General features: G+C 35.8%; 2 protein-coding genes and 1 long non-coding RNA gene across 4 annotated transcripts in view; all 3 read right to left on the bottom strand.

The window, feature by feature from the left end:
* Window positions 1–725: 725 nt before the first annotated feature.
* LOC114274022 (Thioredoxin superfamily protein) lies at window positions 726–9,538 on the bottom strand. 2 transcript variants are annotated; one of them, XM_028215879.2, is made up of 10 exons: window positions 9,162–9,538; window positions 9,015–9,059; window positions 8,037–8,093; window positions 7,571–7,640; window positions 7,050–7,091; window positions 6,721–6,794; window positions 3,032–3,102; window positions 1,874–1,956; window positions 1,643–1,743; window positions 726–1,086 (listed from the first exon to the last, which is right to left on the bottom strand). In XM_028215879.2, the coding sequence occupies exons 1-10, from the start codon at window positions 9,318–9,320 to the stop codon at window positions 1,024–1,026; spliced, it is 765 nt and encodes a 254-aa protein (XP_028071680.1). In that variant the 5' UTR covers window positions 9,321–9,538; the 3' UTR covers window positions 726–1,023. The 2 variants fall into 2 exon arrangements, with proteins under 2 accessions (XP_028071680.1, XP_082757834.1); XM_082901708.1 differs by having other exon boundaries at window positions 1,874–1,924; window positions 3,032–3,098; window positions 9,162–9,534.
* Window positions 8,358–8,737, bottom strand: LOC145806053 (uncharacterized). Its single transcript, XR_014348488.1, has 2 exons — window positions 8,610–8,737; window positions 8,358–8,578 (listed from the first exon to the last, which is right to left on the bottom strand). It is a non-coding gene; the product is annotated as an uncharacterized LOC145806053 (long non-coding RNA).
* Window positions 9,539–17,720: 8,182 nt separating the features above from the next.
* Window positions 17,721–22,355, bottom strand: part of LOC145805243 (uncharacterized) — a 30,183-nt gene continuing 25,548 nt past the window's right edge. The window contains exons 3-4 of the mRNA XM_082900336.1: window positions 18,354–18,426; window positions 17,721–18,125 (exon numbers count right to left, since the gene is read on the bottom strand). Coding sequence (XP_082756462.1) covers window positions 17,721–18,125; window positions 18,354–18,426 — 478 coding nt within the window. The remainder of the gene's footprint in view (window positions 18,126–18,353; window positions 18,427–22,355) is intronic.

The following is a 22,355-nucleotide window of genomic DNA, read 5'->3' as shown; positions in this document are numbered from 1 at the left end:
AATAATTTATTTATTTTTAATCTCTAATCTCTTATGATTAGATTAGCAATCCCACTTGGCTCATAAAAATATTAACCGAATTCTTTGAAGGAGAAATAACACTTCACTGCAACTTTTTTAAAAAAAAATTACAAATAAATGAAAAAAATTGTCAACTTTAATAATTAAAGTTATAATTTTTTTATGAATTTACAAATATTTTGTAAAAATACCACTTATTTGTAATTTTCCCGTCTTTGAAAAGTATTCTTTCATTCATTTGTAAATCAATATGAAAAATATGAGTTTGATTAGTATCAATGGGGATTTTTGTGTAGGGATTTGAAATAAATAATGAATATTTTAATTAAAATTGTTAAAAACATATAGATCATATGTTGACTAATGTTCTTCCTCATTCTATATTTTTAGTCCGCTCAACCCATTGGTTTAAAACTGCTAAATATCTTGCTCTCAAAAAAAATAAATAAATAAAATTTGCTAATATCCAATCAGATAGCCAGTTTTGAGGATGAGCAAGATGTTGAGTCAAAAAAATTCTCAATCCGTCAAGGGTGACACCAAAACCACCCTGCACACTGCACAATGTCTAGGTTTCTATTCAATTGGGCTCCCTCCAAAACAGGAAAGACCATGATCTAGCCAACCTTCCACCTAACATTCTAATGTTTGTCAATAATCAATTAAATGAAAATAAATAAACAAACAAACAAGAGATTGTAGAGTTTTGCAGCAAATTCAAGTCAGATGCCACATCACTTTGTAAACAAAGTTTGTAGAGATTTTTTTTCCCAGTCAACAATCGTAAGCATTTCAAACTAAGAATCTAAAGAAATATTGCAAGATCTTTTGGTAATTTTCCCAGGACTCAAGACCAAACGCCAGCAACATTTCTAGCAATCAAGCATTCAAATTTATATTATACGTGACTCTACACCTCAAAACAAAATTGTAAAATAATACAAATAGAAAGAAATGAAGCGAGAAAACTCAATTGCAGAACACGTCGTCTGAATCATTCACCTATTTAGCATTTATGTAGTCAATGAGGCATCGATCAAGCTCAAAATGCCGGCAAAGAAGTTTCTGCAAGACATAATCCAGGGATTCACTATTAAAATATCACTACTTCATTGGAAGAACAGTTTTCCCAACTCCTTTAAAAACTTGAATGAGGCCTTCTTCAAAAAATTATTTGGGAAGATATTTTTCTTTTTATGTTAAAATGCAAAATTACTAATTACATTCAAGTTTACAACATTCAATTCCCAAGACAAATTTAAACCAGCAATATAATCTTTTACAAAACATTCAAGATAAAGACAGCTCTCCCTACTTCATCAAGTGTTGGTGTGATTGCAAACTTGCAGTAACAATGAATTATATTAGGGCATAACAGGTTTCTTCTCTTCCATCAATTAAACATTACTTGTGTATGTGCTATATGAAACATGGCAGACAGAACTTACTACAAATACAGTAAGCTGTGTGCACCTCTAAGCATGCACTCATTAAGAGATAGCAGGATGCAAACCAACATGAATAAGAACAGTTGCTTCAAGATCATAATTCAATTAACAAAAAAGTATTAAACCCAAGCAACATGGAACATACTGAGCTTTATGATTTTTTTTGAGGATACCTTTGTTATAGGAGGATTAGAAGCTAAATCCACCTCAGGAAAGCGTGTAACCTCCACTGCATTCTCGAACAATATATATGTTGGAAGTTTTTCGTTGCTCCCTACAAGTACCACTCCCCAAATTTATCATTCAATCAACAAAACATATCAAAAGGAAAAAATGACATTCATAGAACAATTTTTCAATGTAAGAAATTGAGACATCATATGATAGTTAGAAAGTGAAACTACCTAGAGAGATTCCATACTTCTCTGCAGCATTGGGAAAGAGGCCAAGATCAACTATCCCAAAAGATAAATTTTTGTTTGAGTATCTGTTAAAAGAAACCATAAGCACAAAAAAAAAAAAAAAAAAAAAAAAAAAACTCCTAGTGACAGCTATATTAGGCTGTGTTTGGCTCATGGATTTGGATAGGAATTTGGAAAGGGAAAGGGGGAGAAGGTGTGTTAAATGTAGTTATATTTCATTTACGTTTCACCTACATTTTCACTTTTCTTTTCCAAATCCCTATCCAAATCCATGAATCAAACAGTGAGTCTAAGAAGCACGGACATGGACACGTGACACGACACGAATACGACACGGACACGCCGACACGTTAATTTTAAAAAAATGCAGGACACGGCACGTGGAGGACACGCATGAAATATATAATTTTATATATTTATTATATATTATATATATGAATATATCATTCAAAGATAATAAAAAATGCAATATAGCACTATTTCCTATAAATTTATATGGTTTTTGTTTTATTATTGTATCTTAAGTTGTTTTGTTCAAACTTATAATTAGTTTCACATATGTATAATTAATAGACACATTTGTTTAAACAATTGACACGTGTGTCCTCCAAGTGTCCAAAGAGCGTCCGGGTCTTTAAAAATATTTAAAAAATAGGACACGTTTTGAAGAGTATCGGACACGTGTCCTAAGAGTGTCCAAAGAGTGTCGGTGTCCGACACGGATACGTCACCTTTTTAGAAGTGTCCGTGCTTCTTAGGTTAGAGTAACAATAATACTAATTAGAAATCTTTGGTGCCTCGAATTGAGTTGCCTCGAATGGCTCTAATTTGTGTTCACTGATCGAGTGACTAAACGACCGGCCGGACGACCAGGTGAAACACTTGTCTACCATGGTTGTCACCTTGTCGACCGCGGCTGTTAGCCTTTTTGCCGGACGACCGACAAAATGAAATTCGAGCCATTTGAGGCAAACTCAAATTCGAGGTACGTAGCATTGCTCACTAAGGCAAACGAACAAGGACCAAAAGAATATTTTCAAGAAAATGCAAATGTGATCCTTTTTGCTTTCAAAACTTGCACAAGCTACGGAAAAAGTTTCCCCATTTTCGCTCTTGTGCATACTAAGGCAAAACACTTACGTAATTGACAATTCAGGAAAGAACCGACTGGTGTGAACGCAAGTGGACGAAGACAATGCACGAAATTCTACCTGTTAATAATCGAACATGTCAGTAACTTGAAAAGGAAAATAGAAAAAACAAGACTGTCATGTGTGATACAATAATATGGCAACATTCTGAATGTCATGCTACAAAGGTCAGACAGTTATGCATATTATTACCACTAATGTCCTGTGACAATCTCCCAGATCTTTCTGTTAGCTAAATCATAGACTATGGAGAAAGAAAAATGGCAAAACATCTAGGTGAACCCGCTTAACAAACTGGGCCAGCTGGAAGGCAATTGGGTAAAGAACCAATAGAAACCATTGGCCATCTGAGGCATCATTTATTTTAGATTATACTGAAAACTTGACACATGCACATCGACTTCTACAAGTGTGACCCTATTACCTACATATGTTTACAGAATAACAATCTAATTATGCAATGACACGGACCCAAACAACTGGATATTGCAGTTCAAGCAACAAACACAAAAAAAACATATTTCCCATCAAATCTTTTTGAGAACTTCTTTTATACAATGATTATTAACAATTGTCAACATTAGTGAAAGCTAGTGACACTCCATTAAGATTATTTTCAAAGAAGAAAGAGAAAAACAGCCATCGTCTTAAGATTGGTAAGCATAAAAGTATGCAATTAAGTGTCCATAGGCTGAAGTATGATGACATGACGGCTGCCTAAATGGTCAGGCCAGGTAAGCACCTATTAGTTTTTACACAACCACCAAATAACTTACACAACCAAAGAGCCCCATTAAGAGAATGTGAGAACAATTAGCCAATAACTGGATAGTGATTACTAGAATCAAAAGTAGAAACATGGAAAACTGAAGCTCAAAGCCTGATCTAACAAGTGTAAGTAAAACACCAAATGGGAATAGAAATTTATTGAGCAACTTCCATTAAGAAAAAATAAAACACTAGTTTAGGAAGCGAAGGGATGGGCAAGTTAGCAAAAAAATATCAAGCACTATAAGAGTTAACCTCTGCAAAATAATCAAAGAACATGTTCCCCCTCTCAGTGTTAAATTTTCATAATGTTTCATGGTGTTCCTAAAAAGGAGTTCCCTACAATATTTAGTTATTTTATCCCAGCTATATGCACCCAAGACTAACTTTCCATCAAAGAATGAACCAAAGGCATGCAAAAGGCTTGCTGGCAGCTCATAGAAGATGTCAATATTGGCCTGGCTAATGAAATTAAGCTTCAGTAGACAGAAGCATACAAAGGAAAAAAAATTCTCCCCACGTGAAACACTTGGGATGATGCTGGTGCATAACTTATCTTTCAAAGTCCTCTCTCTCTCTCTCTCTCTCTCTCTCTCTCTCACACACACACACACACACACACACACACACACACACACACACACACACACACACAATGATAAGAGATTTCCTCAACTATTTCATGCCATTATCTTCCCCAAGGTTACAATCTCATTCTCCAAAGGTTTAGTATTTTTGTCCGAGGCATAGGTGTCAGACAGAAAGATAGAACTGAGGAAAACCTTAAGAGCTATAGATTGGCTAATAAGGAGGTCAAGAAAATAGTGAGAGAGACCAAGTTGAAAGTATATGATGACCTATACACTAGACTAGATAGTAAGGAGGGAGAGAAGAGGGTATACAAACTTGCTAAGATACGAGAGAGGAAAACAAGAGATTTTAATCAAGTAACGTGCATCAAGAGTGAGGATTCTAAGGTATTGGTGAAGGGTGATGAGATTAAGGAAAGATGGAAGAATTATTTTAGAAACTATTAAATGAGGAACATGGAGGTACGACAATAAGGGAAGAAATAGCCAGTAATACGATAAACCAAGACTATAAGTTCTATCGCAGGATTATGAACTTTGAAGTGGAAATTGCACTTAAGAAGATGAAATCAAATAAGGCTTTAGGACCCAATGATATCCCTATTGAAGCTTGGAAGTGTTTGGGTAAAAAGGGAGTTGGTTGGTTGACTAGGTTGTTTAGCAAAATTTTGTTGATTAGGAACATGCCAGATGAGTGGAGGAAGAGTATTTTAGTGCCAATCTATAAGAATAAAGGTGATGTCTAGAATTGTAACAACTATAGAGGAATCAAGCTAATGTATCATATAATGAAAGTGTGGGAGAGGGTGATGGAACGCCGATTGCGAGATATAACAGAGATGTCAGAGAATCAATTTGGGTTTATGCCTGGTAGGTCAACAATGGAAGCGATCTATCTTTTGAGGAGAGTAATACAAAAGTATAAAGAAAAGCAAAGAGACATTCATATGGTGTTTATCGACCTTGAGAAAGCATATGACAGAGTGCCCCGGGATATAATATGGTGGGTGTTAGAGAAAAAAGGAGTGACAAAAGGTTACATTGACGTGATTAGGGACATGTATGAAGGGGTGGTGACCACTATTAGATCGCCAGCTGGAGAGACAAATGAATTTCCTATCACTGTAGGGTTACACCAAGGATTTACCTTAAGTCTTTATCTTTTTGCTTTAGTTATGGACGAGTTAACGATAAATATTCAGGATGACGTCCCATAGTGCATGCTTTTTGCAGACGATATTGTGCTAGTGGATGAGACTAGAGAAGGAGTTAACACAAAGTTAGAGATTTGGAGAAAAGCTCTTGAATCTAAAGGATTCCGAAGAAGCAGAACTAAGACAGAATACATGGAGTGTAAATTTAGTAACAGTAACAATGAAAGCAGAGGAGAAGTGAAGATTGAGAACCAAGAATTGCCTAAGAGTGAACATTTTCGTTATTTAGGGTCGATTATCACAACAGCGGGAGAGATTGATGCAGATGTGGCCCATAGGATTAAGGCGTGATGGTGTAAGTGAAGAAGTGCGTCTGGGGTATTGTGCGATAAACGAATACCCACTAGACTAAAATGTAAGTTTTATAGAACGGCTATTAGACCAGCTACGTTGTATGGGACGGAGTGTTGGGCAACCAAGAAACAACATATAGATAAGATGAGTGTAACAGAGATGAGGATGCTAAGATGGATGTGTGGTAAGACTAGACAAGACAGGATTAGAAATGAGTGTATTCAGGAATGGGTAGGAGTAGCACCGATAGAAGATAAGTTGAGAGAGAATCGTTTGAGATGGTTTGGTCATATTCAACGGAGACCAACAGAGGCAGTAGTGAAGAGATGCGATTCTGTAACGGTAGATGGAAGTGTTAGGGGACGGGGTAGGCTTAGATTAATGTTGACTAGCGTTTAAATAGAGATATGAATCTACTTAATTTGACTAATGAAATGGCCTTTGATAGGGACGCGTGGAGAAGAAGGATTCAATTAGCCGACCCCATTTGATGGAACTTAAGGCTTGGTTTGGTTTGGTTTGGTTTTGCATAGGTGTCAAACAGTTATCATGCCGCATTAATTGGATCAAAATGGTTGAAATGGAATACTCAAGTTATTTCACTTACTAATGTATATGGAAGTAGCATACTAACTAATTTAAGTCAAATAGATTCTTCTGACAATGTGCATCTGTCTGTGTGAAACTATTAACATTTAACAGCATGCGCTTGTTTTAGGGACCTCTACAATTGGAAGTAACTAAAAAACAAACACATTTATACTGTAAATCATGATAATTAGAATTCCAATAACAAGTCAACAGAACCAAACTAGCCAGAATCTTGATGTGTTCCCCTCAGTCAGCAAAGCTTCCAACTGCAATGGAGTTAATTGATTTGAAGTACCTATAAAAACCCAGAAGAAAAAAAATAAAAACATTTGCAGTCATCATATCGAATATAGTCATTGCTTTGTCTCATAAAATGCACTTGATTTCAGAGAAACTTTTAGAGATCTTTGAATTAAGTTTTTGGTGTATAGTTTCCCTTATACTTTTTGTACATGGTTTGCACCCTGTTGGTGCCTCTTCTTAATAAAATCTTAATATTTATATTAAAATTAGAAAATGAGAGGAAGCCAAAACATAATTCATTTCATACCTAGTCCTTGGTAGGCAGGTTGTTGAGTCAAGATATATATAACTGCCAGAAGAAAAAAAAAATGCAATGGGCTCAAAATCATCATACCAAATACTATCATCTGACTCACATTTACTAACCAAAAATTCGTCATAAGTTTAGCATTACTTTTCAATTAAAATTGAACACAAGCTATTTACATCATGTAGTAAAATAAGAGATGATTTAAAATGTATTGATGTAAGAAACATGGAAAGAGCCATGTGAATACAAGATTCCATACAATTTTACCTCGTACCACTAGAGGGCGTACAAGTATTTGGTCTTTAAGAAACTTTACTATCAAGAAGATATAATAAAAGATACATGTGAAACCTTCTTGCGTGAGTCTTAACAACAAAAAACAGCACAATAGATTAAATGCTCTGTACTTTAAATGAATTTTTTTTAAAAAAAACAAGGAAGGTATCCACATTACTCACAAAGTGTAGAAGTTCTCCTCATCAAAAGATTTGAACAACACACTAGTCAGTAGGGCCTACCTAGAAATACCAACGTGTACCAGAGAGCCAAGTGATAATCCATGACTAAAGCAATGCCAACAAGAAAAATCTGAAATATAGACCTCCAATTAGAATATAGATAAAGAAGCATCACAATTAAGGGATAACTACAAGAAAAGTGGGCGTCACATGATCTTCAAAGCATAATTACAATATTACATAAAAACTTAGAAAGGCTTTCAAACTCAACTCAACAAAAATTCCTCCTGATAGTATCAAGAGAACCACTAACACTCAATGCATGAGGTTCCTGCTAAAGCGGTGTTTGAATAAGGTTAAACATGTAAATGTAGTACAAAAAAACTTAAAACTATGGTACATCACAAATAACTAAACATGTATTTTACTAAATAGCAATCAAACACATAATATGCTGCACATATCTGTGTGTTATCACTAAGAAACTGTGCAGAAGTAAGAATTAAGCTGTTAAAAAAAGGGCCACCTTAGCGAAAAAGAGAGTATCTGCAATGAAGGCCTCCCATGCCTCCACTTTCACCATCTGCCACAGATAAACAAATTGAAAACAAAAAATTAGAGCCACTTCTTACCAACTGTGTTTGAACTATATGTAAACCAAAATATACAAAAAATTTGAAATATCAGTGTTTTCCTACAAAGATATTAGGTTCATTCATCCATGACAGAATATGGCAGTTTCAAAACAGGTTAATAGACCAATCATCTCTTATTGCCATTCTATTGAGCTCCGCCATGATGTGACATAAGCAAATATAGCATAAGTTCAACTTCAGTGAAATTTCTCTTTCTCAAAATACAAAAAAAAAAAAAAAAAGTGCTTAAAGTAAGCAAAATCATTGATGAGATCAATAATTTGTTGATCGGAATGTTCCCACATATATTTATGAGTTCTGAAAAATTATGAACTAATCAGTCGATACAGGCTACAGCCCCATGAACACAAGAAGAAATTCTCTATAGCCAAATGTTACCATTAATCACTTCAGAGCAAATTGCCCATTCAAACTTAAAGGTAGCAGCATAATTGACATTCAACAAAAAGGTAGTACTGTAAGAACCAACCTACGTATCCAAATGATATGCACAATCATCATATAAAGATTTATAAGAGCATCTCCGATTCTTACTCTCTTTTTTCATCAAATTCGAGTGAAAATTGGCCAAAAGCTTGATTTGATATGGAACACTCCAATCCTACTCCCTTTTTCCATCAATCGTTTTTTTTTTTTGGTTGAAAAATTCCGAACTTATCCTAAAAAGCCTGTTTTTAACCATTTTCAATGAAAGAAAACCAACTCCAATCCTTACTGTTTCTAAAATTTCATCAAATTTCAGTAAAAATATAAATGTTGGTAGTTTGGTGAAGCACTTAGTCATTTTTTTTTATATATCAAATATGAATGAATTGATGAAGGTAAAGGGGAAATTGAAAAAAATACACCTTGACAACAGTCAATACAGAAAATGCAAGAGCTGCTTGAATTTCCTGAAAAACAAACATCAATAGATGAAATTTTAGGAACATTTAGGTTAATAGAACACACAAATCGAAAGAAAGCATGAACTTATTGAAGAGGTGTGTATATACCCGATGAAGAAGATGAGAGGAAAAGTGAGGGGAGATGATTTGGGAGGCGGAGCAGCGAACGGGGATGTAAGAGAAGAAAGCGAGGAAGTGGAAGAGGTAGTACGGCTCTGACACCATTTGGTTCAACATTGTGATCGGATCGTACTGATTATTCTCCATTTTCTCTCTGTATGCTGTGCTTCCAGCTGGTACGATTTCTAGGGTTTCATAGATCGAATTCCAAGCTTTTCCTCAATTTCTTGGCGATTCCGGAAAATGATTTCTGTGCAGCTCTCAGATATGAAGCCCGTGTTTTCCCTGCCATTTTCGGAACCCGAACCCGAAGGTTGATGGGCCGTTCGGTCCTTTTTTATTTTTTATTTTTTTGTACTCCAACCATAGGGTTTCCATTTGCACACCACATTTCATACACCCAATTTTGATTTTTTATTTTTCGCTCAATACACACTATCAATTTTTAAATATTCAAAAAATATCCTCATCTTCTCTAATCATAACCATAACCCTAACCCTAACTCTACCCCGCAACCGCACCGCCATCAACCATTGTCGTCAGCCATCCTACCTCTTCCTGCCGCTATTACTCTCCGACTGACACAATTCCCTTTTTTGTTTCCATCCCCAATCCATTTGCGTTCTTGCCATGGCAGCAACTCGGGTTGTTCTTTCCTTCATTGCTGACATTGCAACTCATAATAAAATTTGTGTTGTATGGATTGAGAAATTTGTATGAATGTTAAAAATGTAATTGACTAGAAGGATAAAGATGTAATAAATTTTTTTCAGGAAATGGAAGATTGAAGATCGTAGGTGTAGTTTGTGAGTGAGTAAGGGTAAAGATGTAAGATTGTGGGTGGGGTGTGTGAGTAAGGGTAAAGATGAAAGATTGTGGTGTGTATTGAGAAAATTTCTTATTTATCAAATTACTAAAGGTGTGCCTTAAGTAGTAGTGTGCTTTGAGATGAAATGTGGTGTGTAAATAGAGGCACCCCCAACCATAACATTAAATTAGGGGTGGGTACGGGTTGGTTATGGTCACGGAATCTCTAATTCGTCATTCGTTTGCCAGATTGGTAAATTTGAGAAAATCAATCTGCATCCGTCCACCAATCCAACAGATGTGGATTGAGCGGATTAGCGAATGAATGCGAATCCGTTTAGCGATTTAAAATTTTATAAATTTTCAATATAAGTCAACTTGTGCACTTCCTCAAAAAAATAAAAGTATTACAGTCAATGACTTAAAAAAATATTACAATCACTGCATAAATCAGCCAAAGAAATAAAGTTTGAAACTTTAGAATATTACAATCGCTGTATGTCTCATCCATATAAAATATTACAATCTGTGACTTTTAAAATATAAAAACAATTCAAACAATCAAAACCATGAACAGAGCAGTAGTAGCGATTATATGCCTCTATATTGTTACATTTATATCTGTTTTTGAAAACAAAAACTAACCAGCATGTGTCATCTCTTTTATTTATTATTTTTAGAGTTAGATTTAAAAACCAAAAAATATAGATAAATAATATATTTATTTTTTTCAATTCAAAAAATATATTCAAGTTGAAAACTATTTTTCAATAGAATTTAAATTCTTTTTCAATTGAAAACACAAACAGAATATCTAAACAAATTAAAAACACAAGTCTTACAAATTACTAGGGGTGCTTTTGGTTTGGCGATTCAGTTACGGTCAAAGGAACCTCAAATCCATCATCCGTCCAAAACTAGGCGAATTGAAAAAAATCAATCAGTAACTGTCCGCTCGTGTCACGACCCAAACCCGCCCCTAAGAGCTTACCGTTGCAACCGGCCAGTAATCCTTGGATTACCAAAGGCCTCTGAACAAAATTACAAAATATAAGGGGTCGCATAAGCAAATATATAAAATTTACATAGTCCATTGAACTGTGCAGACATACATGAGACAGATAATTTTAAACTTTATAAACACACTTGCGACATCATAGAAAGACATTAGTCATACATCATTCCAATAGACAGATGAAACAAAAGTGGGACTTAGCCCCACGTATTATACCAAGAAGAAAATAGGTCTTAAAAGCTTGAACCACAAAAACTTGACTTCTCAAAGGGAACCTCCCCGGGAGACATAGTGACTGGCTGACCCAACTCTTCCAGGTAACAACTTAGGCTTGGTTACGTGCCTGCTCATCTACATACATAACATAAACAGTAAGCGAAAGCCCAGTGAATAATAACTGAGTAAAGGGTTAAATCAATTGTCCCATAACTAATTCAGTAAACAAAGACAGATATATATGCACGTTCTTATTTGAAACATAAACAGAAATCAGAGTTCATACTTAATCTTACATAGTACATCCGTTTGCGCTAACAGATCACACACAGAGTATCAATGGTCATACTTGCCAGTTCCATATAGGAACCTCTAGTCGGGTACGGATAACTTGTCAATTTCATAAAGGAACCTCCGGACCGGGAACAGATAACTTGTCAATTCCATAAAGGAACCTCCAGCCGGGTACAGATAACTTGTCAGTTCCATACAGGAACCTTCGGATCGGGAACAGATAACTTACTTGTCAGAAATTGGGCAATCATTCATTGTACATAATATATAACATGTTACAAAACAGATCTTATTCCATATATAGAAAATAAATAAAGTTGAACATAGTTTTACTAAGTTATTACTGACAGATGGCTCCGAAAACAAACAGACAGACAAAGTAGGCAAATCAAATATCTTGTGGCGTGTGACCTACACAGTTATAGAAAGAATACGTACTGAAATACACATCCCGAATCATTAACTTAGTTTGTTTTTATCTTGGTATGTTTCTGCTTCTTATCCTTATTATTATGTCTTAGTCTTGGCCTAGGAGTGCTTAGGATGTAATGAGGATGCCAAAATGCTTTTGAAAACACCTAACAAAACTTGCTGAAAACAGGGGTCTTGCTCAAGTGCAACTTCTTTTGCTTGAGCGGACATGCAAAAATGTGAGAGGTCGCTCGAGTATAACTTCGGTCGCTTGAGCGGTTTGTAAACTCTGCAAAAGTACTGGTTGTTGGGTTTTTCTGCTTGACGCTCGCTCGAGCGTGAGACTCAGGTCCTCACTCGAGCCCAACTCTTGTCGCTCGAGCAGTCTGCAAAAATAAGAAACTTCTGGGAGCATGAATTTTATGCTCGAGCCAACTATTTGTCGCGCGAGTAGGAGTGCAAAACACAAAGTGGTCGTTCGAGAGCAGGATCTGTCGTTCGAGCGGAGAATAGAATTCTGGGATTTCCAAATTGCTCTTCCCAGCTCAAAACTTAAATTCAAACCAATAAAACACATTCTCTTGGGCCCCAAACTTGAGGAAACACATGCAAACTTGTAAAATACAATGAATCAAGGATCATTTCATGAAATTATGGCCCAAAAGCTTGCCAATTGCCCAAAATTCAACTTGAAGCTTATGAGTATGATATGGACATGGCATGTATGAATTGTTATGAACTTAAACTTTCCAAAACATGATCAATTAAGATCAAATGGTAAGAAATGTGGTGAAAACTCAAAACAAAATCAAGATAGACACATGCATGTGAGATTTGTTTGAAATTCAAACTCCAAATGTGATGAAAATGCATGCATGCAAGGAATTCATCTTCTTAAGCTCAATTCTCATGTTAATTCACCCATCACACTTGATTTCACGTAATAACTAACTAAATTACAAACTAGGAGGTAGAAATTCTTACCTTAGAAGCTTAATTGTGTCCTAGATGCCCAAATGGTCGAGTCAATTAGTTCAACACCTTGAATTTCTAGTAATTCTCATTTTTCCTTGCTCTCTCTCTCTCTCTCTCTTTCACTCTCTCTCACCACGTTTGAGTCCAAAAGATGAGAAATGAAAGTGTAACTAATAGCCTTAAGTCATCAAATTGCCTTATATAGGCTTAGTTTAAGAAGTTTAATTAACAACTAATTAATTGACATTATTATATTCTAATAATTTGGTTCCGAATCAAATTTCAATTAAACCTACCATAATGTTCTAAAAATTTCAACTAACACATAATTTAAGTCAATTTCGTGATCAGATGCCGATAAGGCCTTCAATTCACAAATCGAAACAGAAACACAAACAAATATTTCTATGAGAGACAAATAGAAACACAAATAATGAAATGCACATGTAATTAACTCAGGATTTCATCTTAATTACTTATTAGGCATACTTAATCATGGCTTAATAGTTACTCATGGGTCGGGGTTGTTACAGTCTTCCCCCCTTAGAGAGTTTGGTCCTTCAAATTCAAATTACCTTCGTTTTGGAAGAACATTGGGTCCAATGGAAATAAATCCGAATATCTCTTCATCATATCTTCTTCCGTCTTCCATGTTGTATATGTCCCTCTGTGGTTTTGCCTATCCACTTTTACCAATGGAATTTCTTTGTTCCTCAATCTTTTGATTTGGCGGTTCACAATCTGAATTAGCCTCTCTTCGTACGTATAGTCATCATTCAATAGTACATGTGTTGGTTCGATAACATGTAATGGATCTCTCAAATAATCCCGTAACATTGAGACGTGAAAAGACATTATGCATATGTTCCATGACCGGTGGCAAGGCTACCCGATACGTCACTGGGTTAATCTTCTTAAGAATCTCATATGGCCCCACATATCTCGGTGCTAGCTTGCCCTTTACACCAAACCGCATTTGTCCTTTCATAGGAGTTACTTTGATAAATACATGATCCCTTACTTCATATTCCTGGTTTCTTCTTCGGACGTCTGCATAACTCTTTTGGCGGCTTTATGCAGTTTTCAATCGCTGCTAAATCAATTTCACATTTTCAGTTGTCTCTTGCACTAGTTCTGGTCCCAACAATGGTCTGTCACCTACCTCGGCCCAACAGATCGGGGAATAGTATTTCCTCCCATACAAAGCTTCATAGAGAGCCATATCGATACTCGAATGGTAGCTGTTGTTGTACACAAACTTAGCTAATGGTAAGTAGGTTTCCCAATTGCCTTGGAAATCTAGGGCACACATTCGAAGCATATCTTCTAAAGTTTGATTGGTTCGTTTAGTTTGGCCGTTTGTCTGTGGATGGTAGGCATTATCCATCCGCAGTTCAGTTTCTAAAGCCTGTTGCAAACTTTGCTAAAACCTTGACGTGAACTTCGAATCTCTATGTAGACACCCCATTTTGACCAGCCCTAAGACTGGGGCATTTTCTTTTGAACACCTGATAATGAAAATTAGAATATGTTAGTTTATGAATTTCTCAGCAGAAAAATCAAATTGAAACTTTAATCCCAAACCTCACCCATTTTGGCCAAATTATCAATTTGTAGTATTTTATAATTTTATGTGTGTGTACATATTTTTAGGTGGTGCTATATAAATTGGTACATTTTAGATATTTTGATAAATAGAACATAATAAAAAATAATAGAGTATGGTCAGGGTATTTTTGGGATGAAGCTATCATTATGAGGATGAGTTTAGTGGGATATATTATGAAGATAACATGTGAAGATGTTTTGATAGTGCGGGATATACAATTGGAGCAAATGTTCAAAGTTGATGACTCTCTCTCCCGTGGGGCATGAGAGATGAACTTTTATCTGAGCAAAAGAAAACACACACACATGGGGTGGGCTCTCTCTTTCTTTTCACAATGAGGGGTTAGTGGCAAAGTTGTATGGATTGATTATTGATGGTGAGAGAGGATAAAAAAATGACACTAAAAGCACATGCATGGGGACATTATATCTATCTCTCTCTCTGGGTGTTGAATTCGGTGAGAGTGGGGTTCAAAGGTAGGTGGAGAATATTGAAAAGAGAGGAGAGCAGGTGAGATGGTAGAAAGGATAATACACAGAGAGCCACATGTAAAATTCTCGGCGCTCCCTCTCAGCAAGAAAACACAGAGCTACACACAGAGGGGAAGAGCAAAAACACACAGCTGGTCTCTCTCTTCCTCTCTTACGGGGATGACAAAGGATCAATTTGTTTTCAAAAACACAAAGACACACACACATTGAAGAATAAAAAAAAAGGGATACACACACACAACACACTGATACACACACACACACACACACACACTGATATACATCACACACACATACACAGCACACGCACACAAAAGGGGGGAAGGGGTGGCTATTCAGAGCTGCCTCTTCTCCCTCTCGACATCTCTTTCTCTCTTCTATCACACACAGATACACGCATGCATGAGCTCTCTCTCTTTCTCTCTCCCTCTCTCTCTCTCAATTCCATATAACTTATACATATATGTATATCCGGATGGAGGGCTAAAACAAAAAGATAACAGTCTCTGCACCGAGCTACCCCCACCGCTCTTCCGTCTTCCTCGGCGTTGATGTTGGCACCGGCAGCACCCGCGTAGATCTGTTTGATGAGAATGGAAAACTTCTAGGTTCTGCTAGCAGCCTAATACAGATTTGGAAGAAGAGTGATTGTGTTGAGCAATTTTCAACTGATACTTGGCATGCAATCTGTGCGGCCATAAAATCAGCATGTTCCCTTACAAATGTTACTGGGGAAGAAGTAATGGGTTTGGGATTTGTCGTTGCCGTGGATTCTGAAGGCTCCCCTGTTTCAGTTTCTTGGAGTGGTGATTTAGGGAGAAATGTGATAGTATGGATGGACCATAGAGCTATAAAACAAGTTGAGAGGATAAATTCATATAACTCAATAGTATTACAGTATTATGGTGATGCTCTTTCTCCTGAAATGCAACCACCTAAGGTGGGGCCCTCCATTGATGATGCTCAACATGAGTACATGGGATGGATTTATATATATCATAATATGTGCTGATAAGTTGCAAGTGGGTTATTGGGCCCATGGTAATTTGCTGGTGTGTAGGCTTGCTGGGTTGAAGATAAATGGTAATGGCCGGAGGTTTTCAACATTAGGTTTCATAATTTTGGGCTTACTTGTTGGGCTCAAATTTCATTGGAGAAAATGAGTGGAATGCACCAGTGGACTATTGAGTTGGGTTATTAATTATGGGCAGTTTGTTTTCCCAAAGTATATGAAGTTCTTTATTTTATTTTTATTTTCTGTGTTTGTGAGGATTTTATTTTATTTATCTCCCTCAAGTCTGTAATATTTAAAGTGTTGTAATAATTCCCCACCCCATTTCTTTTTATCCTGTTCTTTAATCGCTTTCCCTAACTGTACATATGTATATATCTGACATGCTATGCATATCTATGCTTTGCATCCATGATTCATGCCTAGATCCGGCTAAATTTGCATCTTTGTGCTTTAATTGATTCTTATATGATTTTGCGTGCTATCGCATGTGTTGCAATGTTTCACATGTCATGTTTTAGAACCCGGATCTTTAGAAGCATTCTTGTGTATGAATTGCATTAGGATTTGTATATAGGATCATGAATATTTTACTAACTTTGTTTTGTAGCTTGTTCATGGGACGTTGGTAAATATGTGAGTTTTTTTACTTTAGCATTCCACTTGTACATAATTTTCTTATTATGTTTAGCACCCTACCATGTGGCTATTTACTTACTTGATAAACTGCTTGAATACCTATGGATGAAGGCTTGTTGCTTGAATTAGAATGATTCGATGAATGTACGTTTAAGCCCACTTTGTCAAGTGGCAAATTTACAAACTTTAAGCCCACTTTGTAGTGGCAAATTCACAAACTTTAAGCCCACTTTGTAGTGGCATATTCAAACCCTTTAAAAAACAAACATGAAATTGAATTGTTCCAATTTGAGCAAACTAGTCTATACCTTGTGTGCTTCACATAGTAAATTTTAGGATTTATTAACTAATCAGAACATGAACATATAAAGAAAATAAAATTCATATCATGGTTTAGTAGAGGCCGATCTTTTGATCTGGTGAGCGGAGGTGCTCAATTAATGACCTTCCCCCTTCATACCTAAGGTTTTGAGCCAAGCATCCTTGGTTACGACGAACAGTGGCCTTGGCACGAGTCATGGGTTTCCTAATTTCTCAAAAATATTAGGTGGCGACTCTGAGATCTGATGACGCAGTCCATTTTTGACAAAATTGTAATAAAATGGATTTCAATAAAAGTTGTCAAATTTGGACTCTCATCTACGTTTCACATTGCACTAGTGAGACTAGATCAAAGAGATATCGAGGGTCTGAACTGTTTAACGCGCGCAGGTCCCCTTTGGGCATGTTACACTCTGCCAGATACAATGGATACCGACACACCATGTAACCTCACAATCTCATTCATATAAATGTTAGCCAACTTGTCCGCATTATAAATAGTTTTCACAAGCAAAAAATGGGCAGACTTAGTTAAACGGTCGACAATAACCCAAATAGAGTCCATACCTCGAGAGGAGCGAGGCAATCCAACAATGAAGTCCATCATGACGTGCTCCCATTTCTATTCCGATATTGGAAGTGGTTGAAGTAGTCTAGTGGGTTGTTGATGTTCAGTTTTAACTTATTGGCAGTGCAAACATCTAGCCACAAAATTAGCAATGCTTTTCTTCATTCCAGGCCATCAGAAATTTTGTTTCAAATCATGGTACATCTTGGTATTCCTTGGATGCATAGCAAATGAGCCTCAGTCATGACTCGTTTTCTCAATTCCAAACAGTCTGATACATAAAGTTTATTTTGAAATTTTAACATTTTATTATCAAGCGCAAATCCTGGCTTCGATTTTGAGTCAATTTCATCCACTATCTTTTTCAAAAACTCATCTTGCAGTTGCTTCTCTTTAATTTCTTCAATGATTGCAGGTTGGGCAAAGATGGCGGCTAAAATTTCGCTTTGTTCACGCAACACAATTTCAATTTCATTCTTTTCCAAGTCATATAGCAACTCTCTCCGATCTATAAGTAAGCATGACAAATTTCCCATTGACTTTCTACTCAAAGCGTCTGCGACGATATTAGCTTTTCCCGGATAGTACAAAATCTGTAGGTCATAATCCTTAATCAATTCAAGCCATCGTCTTTGTCTTATGTTGAGTTTCTTCTGAGTAAAGAAATTTTTAAACTTTTGTGATCGGTATACACTTCACAAGTTATGCCATATAGATAGTGATGCCAGATTTTCAAAGCAAAAACCACAGGCGAGTTCAAGGTCATGGATTGGATAATTCTTTTCATGAGGACGGAGTTGCCGAGAGACATAAGCAATTACCTTCCCATTCTGTATTAACACACACCCCAAACCTTTGTAGGAAGCATCACTGTATATCTGAAACCCATCGGTTCTGTTAGGCAAGGTCAGAATTAGTGCAGTTACCAGTTTAGTTTTTAATTCTCAGAAGGTTAACTCTCATTGATCATTTAAATCAAATGGTACATTTTTCTGTGTTAATTGTGTCAATGGCATAGCAAATCTTGAGAAGTCTTTCACAAATCTTCTGTAGTAGCCAGCAAGCCCCAGAAAACTTCGAACTTCTGACACATTGGTTGGTCTAGGCCAGTCCACAATAGCTTCGATTTTCTGTGGGTCAACAGAGATCCCTCTTTGTTTATTACATGCCCCAAAAATACTACACTATCAAGCCAAAATTCACATTTGGATAATTTTGCATACAATTTCCTTTCTCTCAGAATCTACAAAGCAGTTCTCAAATGATTATCATGCTTTTCCCTGCTTTTGGAGTAAATCAGTATATCATCAATAAATACAACAATAAACTCATCAAGAAATTGTTTGAAAACTCTATTAATTATGTCTATAAATGCTGCAAGTGCATTCGTTACCCTAAATGGCATGACTAAAAATTCATAATGCCCTTATCTAGTTCAAAAAGCAGTTTTCTCAATGTCTTCTGCTTTCACTTTTAGCTGGTGATATCCGGATCAAAAGTCTATCTTGGAGAACACTTGTGCCACCTGAAGTTGGTCAAATAAGTCATCTATTCGAGGTAGTGGGTACTTGTTCTTAACAATCACTTTGTTCAATTCCCAATAGTCTATACATAGCCTTAAAGATCCGTCTTTCCTCTTAACAAATAGGACTGGAGCACCCCAAGGTGAAGTGCTCGAGCGGATAAACTTCTTGTCTAACAGTTCCTGAAGTTGAGTTTTCAATTCTTTCAATTCAGAGGTGGACATTCTGTATGGGGTTTTAGAAATTGGTTGTGTCCCGGGTACTACATCAATAGTGAACTCAATTTCCCTATCAATTAACCTCCTAAGTAGGTCATTAGGAAATACACTAAGAAATTCACAAAACACAGGAATTTTTTGCACATTAGCACTATCTGAAGATACGGTCAACACACAACACAAGTAGCCCCAACAACCTTTTCTTAATAATTTCCTCGCTTTCAGAAATGAAATCAACTATGGTGGAGGAACCACCCCATTTCCAGTAAAAACAAACTCAGGCATACCAGGTGGTCTAAACACAACAGATTTACTCACACAATCAATGGTGGCATAGTACTTCGTCAACCAATCTATACCCATAATACAATCAAAATGATCAATGCTCAAAGGCAGCAAATCAACGTAAAATGTCATATCACCAATCATAATATCACATGCCGGATATACATAAGTACATATTATAGAACCTCTAGATGGTATAGACGCAGACATCAAACAGTTCATAGGCTCTAATGATCTAGTTAATTTTCGAGAAAAAACAAGAGACACAAATGAATGTGCAGAACCGGAATCTATCAACACACAGGCATTCTAAGCACAGGTAAAGATTATACCTAACACCACAGATTCAGTATTCTGTACGTCCCCAGATTCTAGTGTGAACACTCTTCCTTGCCTTAGCGTTTCATTCCCGGTGTTACCCCTGACATTAGTTCTTACATTGGTCCTGATCGCAAGAGCAGATCCAGCTGAACTTGCTGTCGGATGGTTAGCATTGTTGAATCTTAGTAGACAATCTTTAATCATGTGGCCAGTCTTACCACACTGAAAACAAGCACCAGATGCACAGTAGCACGTGCCTTTAGGCTTTCTACCATATTCTAAACAAACTGACATAGTGTGAGAACCCCGTATTTTTACATATTAAATTATTTTGGTAATTATATTTAGCTACTTAAATTTTGTAATCAACATCCATAATCCAATTCCATAACAACATTTTGTGACGAATTTCTATAATTAACTTTTAATTATTTAATTAGTGCAATTTTTATCTTCATAGTATTATTATTATTGTTGTCGTCATCGTTGTTATTGTTACTTTTATGACTACACAAATCTAATTCTTAATATATATTATTCTTTATAATTGTTCTGTATAAATTTTTGCATTAATAATTTGTGTACAAGAAAATTAACCCATGGAGATTAATTAGTTCAATCTCAAGTCTTTTAGTTACATATAATAATATTATAATATTAAGTCAATTAATAGTGATTATTAAACTATTAAATTATAATGTTGATAACATCATGATTAATACCAATATTATTTATCCTTATGTGATTAAATTTCTATATCTAAATACAGTTGTGAAAATTTTAAAACAAATAGTAACTAAATTAATCAGAGGATAGTAGGGAGTAAAATATCTAGTGACTAAGTTATGTATATTCATTGATTTTTATTTTGTATACAAAAAAAAAGAAAAAAAAATGAGGAAATCATATTTGTTTTGGGCAGAGGAATTTGGTTGTCTTTCTTCCCAAGAGGCTGTTGTCAAAGCATGCCAAGGCATGCATAGAAGCATACTCTAAAGCCTATACATATAGATGATAATACCAAGCCAAGAGGTTGCTGTCAAAGCATGCCAAGCCATGCATAAAAGCATACTCTAAAGCCTATACATACAGATGATAATTCCAAGCGAAGAGGAAAAATAAAATAAAAATAAAAGAAATTGTCTCCAAGCTCCTACATATAGAGCACTATTCACCCCTTTTCATTTCGACGGCTGAGGAAAAGAAAAAGGGAGGAAGAGTAGAAAAGAAAAGAAAAGAAAAAGAGGGGAAGAAGAGAGGGTGCTTGGTGATTACCAATTCAAAACTAGTTTTGAGAATTGTTTATAAAAACTCTTGAGGTAGGAATACTCAACCTTTATCATCCCTTAGATATTTTTCTTAATTAAATCTATTTATTAAAAATATGCAATAGTGTGCATTGTTAATACACAATAGCTCAATGCATATTTATATTTTGATAGAATGATAATCATATGATTATATGATTTCTATCCTTCTTGCAAGCATGGATTAGATGGTTTATGTAACGTCCTTAAAATAAACCCAAAAACAGACATCCATGATACAAGAAAGAGATATCACATTTCATAAATCAGAGTATTATTACAGAATGTATTATATGTTGACAACAAAAGTAAATGCCCTACGGGCTTACAACTTTCCAAGTCAACACTTGGTTACAAAAAGGAGAGTACTAACTCTACACAAAATAAGCCCTTAGCTTGATATACATGTAATACAAAAAGTAATCAAAAAGGTCTCTCAGCCATTAAGCCTCCCAAGCTACGTCCTTAGAGGTGACATGTCACCTGCACCTGAAAATGATGTCCCAAATAGAGTGAGCCAACGCCCAGTAGAGATATGCTAAACATAATATGAGCAATAACTAAAACATTAGCACTTGATAAATGTTTAACTCATATAAACCAACACACAGTACAATCCAATTCCATAGTCCTTTACTTATCCAATTCTCAACTTTTAAACACGGCTCAGAACCTGGCCACACAACTTAGATGAGACTACATCTCATGCCAACAATACTTCAAACTGTCATTTTACGAAAATTGCGTTCGCGGGATTCGGCACCCATGTGTAATTATTTTCTTGTGGCCATTTTACGGAAATTTTATCCGCGAGACTCGGCACCCATGTATAGATATTTTCGAATTGTCATTTTACGAAAATTTCATCCGCAGGATTCGGCACCCATGTATAATTATTTTCGAATTGCCATTTTACGGAAATTTCATCCGCGGGATTCGGCACCCATGTATTCAAATACTCATCATATACAATGACCAATCAATACACATATTCGTTGTATTATTCCAACCGTCATATTCAATGACATACTCAAATTGATTAGTTTTAATTCACCTAATCATCATGCAGTGTCTACAGCAATTAAGACTATCCTCTACCGATAGCCCAAAGCAGTTATTTCTAAACAGATAATAAATGCACCAACAGATAAATTATAAATAATTCTCAA

This window comes from Camellia sinensis, chromosome 13 (genome assembly GCF_055761805.1).
Source record: "Camellia sinensis isolate YWXY chromosome 13, ASM5576180v1, whole genome shotgun sequence".
NCBI classification, from domain to species: Eukaryota; Viridiplantae; Streptophyta; class Magnoliopsida; order Ericales; family Theaceae; genus Camellia; species Camellia sinensis.
The sequence above is the reverse complement of the archived record's forward strand: the minus strand, read 5'-3'. Positions and strand labels throughout refer to the sequence as shown.

Coding starts and splice junctions, on each gene's coding strand:
- LOC114274022 (XM_028215879.2), bottom strand. CDS start 9,320: ATGGAGAATAATCAGTACGATCCGATCACAATGTTGAACCAAATGGTG. Junction 6,795..7,049: donor ACCTGCCTACCAAGGACTAG/GTATGAAATGAA, acceptor GGGTTTTTATAG/GTACTTCAAATCAATTAACT. Junction 1,087..1,642: donor CTAATCCTCCTATAACAAAG/GTATCCTCAAAA, acceptor TATGTCTTGCAG/AAACTTCTTTGCCGGCATTT.